At 35.5% G+C, this 6,246-nt stretch overlaps 1 protein-coding gene across 1 annotated transcript; it reads left to right on the top strand.

Moving 5' to 3' along the window:
- The first annotated feature begins 1,339 nt into the window (after positions 1-1,339).
- LOC127192211 (olfactory receptor 51G2-like) lies at positions 1,340-2,311 on the top strand. The gene has a single exon (XM_051149532.1). It carries the CDS (start codon positions 1,340-1,342, stop codon positions 2,309-2,311), a length of 972 nt encoding a protein of 323 aa, XP_051005489.1.
- Positions 2,312-6,246: the final 3,935 nt, after the last annotated feature.

Below are 6,246 nucleotides of genomic sequence, written 5' to 3'. Positions count from 1 at the left end.
TACTTACTAAAATGAATTTATAATTATCATATTCAATAGCCCCTATGAAAATCTATGTGGACTGATAGCTACAAAGTTAAATGTTTTCACTATGAAAGTAGTCTACATGCTATGTGAATGAGTATATAAAAGTTTCAATTGCAGATACATTTTAAACTATATAGAAATATTTGTCTCTTATTCTATGGTAAGTGATTTTAGAAACCACGTTTATATTAAGGAATGATATGCCACTTGTCACAGTACTTTTTAAAATTACTAATGGGAAAATCCAGATCCATTACAAATTATGTTGTATTTGTATTGTAAAATGTAAAAAAAAAAAAAATCTAAAAGAGTGCACACTAAAAAGGGCCAAGCTTATAGTTAAAATATAGGATTACTATATTAAACACGAAGAAAATATGCAAATGAGTGTGAGTGTTTAAGGAAAAAATCCATTATCAACTACCAGTGTGATACTAGAGCTAGGTTCACAGCTTATTTGCTAAAGCTTTGTCTATTGCATGCAAAGCACTGATTTCAATCTCATTATGACAAAATGCTAGGAGAGGACCTAGACCACTGTACTCAGGTGTAGCCAATAGGCAGCTCAGTCCCCATAGGGGCCCCTATTAAGGGAAACAGCCTGTCAAAGACTCTGCTGCCTACACTTTGACCATTTCCTCCTAATGGGGTGCCTTACTATGACACAGAGGAAGAAGATGCAGGCAGTCCTGATGAGACTTTATTGGTTGGTGTCAGTTGGTAGGGGAGAAGAGCTCTTTGGCTTTGAGGACTAGGAGAGGGGAATGAGGCCAGGGAAATGTGGAAGCAGACAGAAATGAGAGACTATGATTGGGATGTAAAGAGAATAATTTTTTAAAATTAAAATTAAACAAGAAATCATGAAAAATATAGTTCTATGAACAACTGATCAACTGCTATAACATCTATTATTTATAGCCAGGATTGAAGAATGCTATATTCAGAGTGAAAAATTTTATTGATTGGGAATTTAGATAATGATAAGTTTCCAAGTTTTTATTTTAAAGTGTCGTCCTATCAATGTTATGACTTGAGTTAACTAAAAGCATATTTTTGTGGTTTTTTTTTCTTCAGTAATACATCACACCTGGAGAAGTTGTTCAATAGAGGAATTACTCTTTATTAAGTCCAACTTCTTCAGGAATAAATGTCATAAACTATTTTATTGCACAGAACAATAGAGTAAATTCATGACATTGTGAGGATGATTCCAAGGGAATGTGCATTCAAGTTGAAAGAAAAATAAACGTAGGGCTCAGCATCTTTTTCCGGTACAACACATTTTAGAGGAGAGGTATGCAGCTCTGCCAATATGCTTCCTGTCAACATCACCAACTCCATCTTTTCCACCTTCCTGGTCACAGGCATTCCAGGCCTGGAGGCGATGTACGTCTGGATCTCCATACCATTCTGTGCCATGTTTCTCATAACTGTAGTGGGCAACATGACCATCATAATTGTTATCTGGCAGGAGCAGACTCTTCATGTTCCTATGTATATCTTCCTGGCCATGTTAGCTGCTTCTGATCTGGGTCTTTCTCTCTTTACCTTCACTACTATGTTGAGAATCTTCTTACTGGATGCTAGAGAGATGACCACCTCTGCTTGCTTCACCCAAATGTTCTTTATTCACACTTTCCAAGACCTTGAGTCAGCTGTCATTCTGGCAATGGCTTTCGACCGATACGTGGCCATTTCTCACCCACTTCACTACCACTCCATTCTCACAAACACTGTGATTGCTAGGATAGGATTGGCTATTGTTGTACGAACCTTAACTGTGCAGGTGCCTCTCCCTATCCTCTTGAAGAGGCTGCACTTTTGCCACTCCAATGTACTTTCTCATTCCTACTGTTTGCATCCTGACATCATAAAGCTATCCTGCTCCAGCACTAGGGTCAACAGTATCTTCGGACTGTTTGTGGTGCTCTCCACCATGGGGGTTGACTTCCTCCTCATCCTCCTCTCATATGTATTGATCCTGAAAACGGTACTGAGCATGGCTTCCCACAGTGGCCGCCTCAAGGCTCTCAACACCTGCATCTCTCACCTGTGTGCTGTAGTCCTCTTCTTTACACCCATGATCTGCCTGTCTATGCTGCACCGATTTGGCCCAAGGCTTCCCTCACATGTCTATGTGACCTTGGCCAACATGCATTTCTTAATTCCTCCTGTTATGAACCCAATTGTGTATGTGGTCAAAACCAAGCAGATTCGAGACAAAATTAAGAAACTTTTCATTATAAAAGCAACAGAAAAAGCTCAGGTGGCATCTATAACGTAAATTATGGAAAATTTATGTAACATTAACCATGCTCAAAACTTATCTTTACTTTGAAAATGTTTTTTACTGAACTTTATACACATATGAAAACCAAGCACTATAAAGTCATAATTGTTTGTTCAAATTCTGCAAACTTCTTTCAAGTATAGAGAATGTGATTATTTTCCCCTCATATTCTTCTTTTGCATGCATTGTTTAAATATACAATTTAGATATTGTTTAAAGACAGCATGTAAATTTCTTTATATAGTTACTTTATGAAGCAATATACATTTAATATTCTTATAACTTTTAAAAGAGTTTTCAAATTGTACTTAATTATGTGTATGCATGTATGTACATGCACCCGTGTGTGGGTGCTCATGTAGGCCAGGATTCCTTGGAGATGAAGTTCTAGATGGTTGGTAGTCACTTTATATTCATACTGATAACTAAACTTGGGTATTCTACCAGAGCAATACATGACCTTAACTGCTCAGTCATCTCTCCAACCATCGTTCCTTTAAGTTTATGTCATCTACAGGATATTCATTCTTCTCTCTTGTCTTCTAGAGGAAAAAGTATTCATTAAACGTCATAGCATCTTCTCATTACTTAAATAAAACTGCCCATTTATCTCATAGAACTTTAGAATAGTTTAATATAGCGGCCTTGTCTTCATTGTCTTGTCTTAGTTCTTTACACCAAATAGGTTGTAGGAGCTCATACAACACCATAGATTGAACTAGTAATGTGAGAAGACGAGGACTTTCCCAGTTCAATCAGATGAAAGGAAGTCCAGATAACACATTCTTGTAAATTCACTGCTAACCAACACATTTCAGAAAACAGTGTAGCATCTGGGAAGATGGTAGGATAGATACAGAGAACGTAAAAATATAGGCTAAAGTGCTATAAAAAATAATTGATTATATGAGTCTTTTTCCCAGATGTACATAACAGTAAAGTTATTCATCTGATTTTAAATTAATAAGGTGCCTGGTATGTTTATACTAAAATAGATTTCATATATGTATAAGGACAATGTCATGCTAATGTCCTCTCCTCAACTAGATAACTCAAATTACACTGTAAAGGAGAGTCATTTTTGACTTAATTCAGTAAAATATATTTCAGCATTTAAACCTTTTTATAGATCATGAAGTAGTGAGTAATTTCACCGTAAGATATGCACTTGTGTTCCCCTCATCTATTTGACTTTGGCTACATCCACCGTGACATTTTCATGGTTTGACTTTTGTTATTTACTGTTCTCAATTCAACTTTACTCCTCTTAGTTTTACCTATATTTATCACAGTATTTCTGTTTAATGTTCATCCAAAGGACTTTCTTTATACTATCTATTTATCAATCTTCTTTCAGAGAAAATAAAGAAAAAAAAAACAAACAAATAGGATTATATTCCAATATACATCACAGTCAAAAAAGAAGTCGAGATAATCTTTTATGTGATATTACTTTTGGCATCGATATCATCATCTTGGAAACTCTGAGATTACCTTAGTCACAGGTGACACAGTGCTCAGCATCCATCATTAGCAGCAACATTGGTGTGGCTGCTCTGTGTACCTCATCCCAATGTCATCATGCACAAATGTCCTATTTTCATGTTGGGAACCATACAAACATATATGAAATATGTTCACTGGGTATAAAAATAATTATAATGTTCCCAATTTCTAATAGGTTCAATTTTAAAAAGGAGGGGGTGCTTCCTGGCATTTGTTGATCTCTGTTCAGGCACTAACCCTTCTCAATTAACTGGTATAGTAGGTGAACTCCAAACCCACTCCTGTCTCAAGACTCCCTAGTAACTTAAAATTTTTAAGCGATCCAAACTTCTCATTATTTATTTCTGATTCCATATATGTTAGCAAAGGAAGACTATGGTTCATGTTGTGACAGAAAAAAAAATTTTGCATCAATTGTATATGTTTCAGTGGAGGGCTTATTATGATTATCTATTTTAGCATTAACATTTTTAAGAATTAGGGATATACTACTAGGTAAGCAAACCTATTTCCCTCATGGTAGCTACTTTTGCCTTTTCCCTTCCTTCTTCATTGATTCTTACTTTCATTCCTTTCTCTTTTTAGTTTTATTTTTTGAGACAAAGTCTTAGTATTTACCCTGTGCTGTCTTTGAAATCACAGTTCTCCTGCCCCAGCCTCCTACTACTTCTTAGTGCTGATGTTGTAGAGCATGTACCACCAGGCCAGATTTACAGGTGGTTTTCTTACTGTTTTTCAAGTAGGGGCAACAAAAAAGAAATCAGTAAGTAAACATCTATATATAAGCTGACATTGAAAATAACTATAAAACCATAGTTGTCTATTGTCAAATTCTTCTAAAAGTAAGTGACTATTGAGTGCACAACTATAAATAGAGTGTCTCTCTTCTCCCCCCTTACAAAGAACGTAAGAGTCAGAAGAAAGAAAGGAGTGCTGTAAAAAGCTGCCTTCCTGAAATGTCATGAACTCAGCAATTATGAACTCAGCTGAAGCCTTGATGAGCACACGTCTTGTACAAGACTGAGTCAATCCACCTCCCATTATGAATTGTATTAGCTAATAAGGCCCCATTCCTCCCTGAATATCTGTATAGCATCAATGGTTGTTTAAGGAAGAAGAATCATATTCTGGCAGCCTTGAATAAATTAGGTGGCCTACAAATAAATATGCAAAATACAGAGAAGTAAATGGGGGACTTGTTGGCAAAGGAAGTTTGATGGAGGAGGAAGTATTAAAACAGGATAGAGTAAATACGATCAACATACATTACATACTTTAAATTGTAACAAATAAACTAAAAAACTTTTCTTATATTTTATGTTTTAATATCTTTGTGATCCACAATTAAAATATTATCCTGTAATGCAAGTTTGAGTTTCAAAATGCAAAGCCCCTCAAATATCTATAGTCCAATAATAAACATCATTATTTCATTTTTTCACATGTACTTGTGAATACATATTCTTTCAAAGGACTCTGATTATCCATGCACTTTATGACTTTATATTATGCAAGGGACACTGGAATCAGTGTAAATGTGGTTCCTCCTGTGCTTCATAAGGACACTAGAATGCTCACAGTGAAATGACAGCATATTAATCAATGCCAGCTCAATCACCTTTCCAATGCTGGCAACACATTACTCATTGTATTGGTAGTTCTCTATAATCCCCACATGCCCCTCAGACATTGGTAACTATCCCCTAGGTACATGTAATTTATACCATTTCCCCCTCTAATGGATTTTAAGTCATATTCACAGTGAATGCTCCTTTTAATCATCAAAAAGATAATTGTGTCACCTGGATTCTTAGAAGATCAAAACTATTTAGCCCTGAATTAACCTTTTAGGGATTGATTGTATAGGTTTTCTCAATGTTGTTCTTTAACATAAGCTTGTTTTCATATATATGTTTTATATATGATATAACATATAAGACATAATTACAAGCATTTTCTTTTTAATTAAAAATATAAATACATAATTTTACCTTCCTGCTCCTTCTTCTGTCTCCAACGTACTCTCCCAACATTCTTTCTCCATATCAAAATCATGGCTTCTTTTTCATTAGTTGTTTGCCACACATATGAGCAGACACACACACACACACACACACACACACACACACACACACACACACAGCATCATTTGATTGTCTAGCCTAGATATATGAATACAACGTTCTCAGTCCATCTAGTGTTGCTTGTTGAAGGCTAAACACTTGATATTGGATAACCAATTAGAGGGCTGTTCTTTAGCTAATACTAATTCTTCCTGTTTCTGGGATCCAATTTCTTACTTGCCTGTTGTTCTTTGCCTGTAGATGGAACTCTGTGCAATTTGCCCTTTCCATATTAGCATGTCTACTAGTACATAAAATACAATTAGATAACAAACACTTACACACATTCCACTTTGTGTG

This window comes from Acomys russatus, chromosome 7 (genome assembly GCF_903995435.1).
Source record: "Acomys russatus chromosome 7, mAcoRus1.1, whole genome shotgun sequence".
Classification (NCBI taxonomy): Eukaryota; Metazoa; Chordata; class Mammalia; order Rodentia; family Muridae; genus Acomys; species Acomys russatus.
This window is presented reverse-complemented; position numbering and strand designations above follow the sequence as displayed.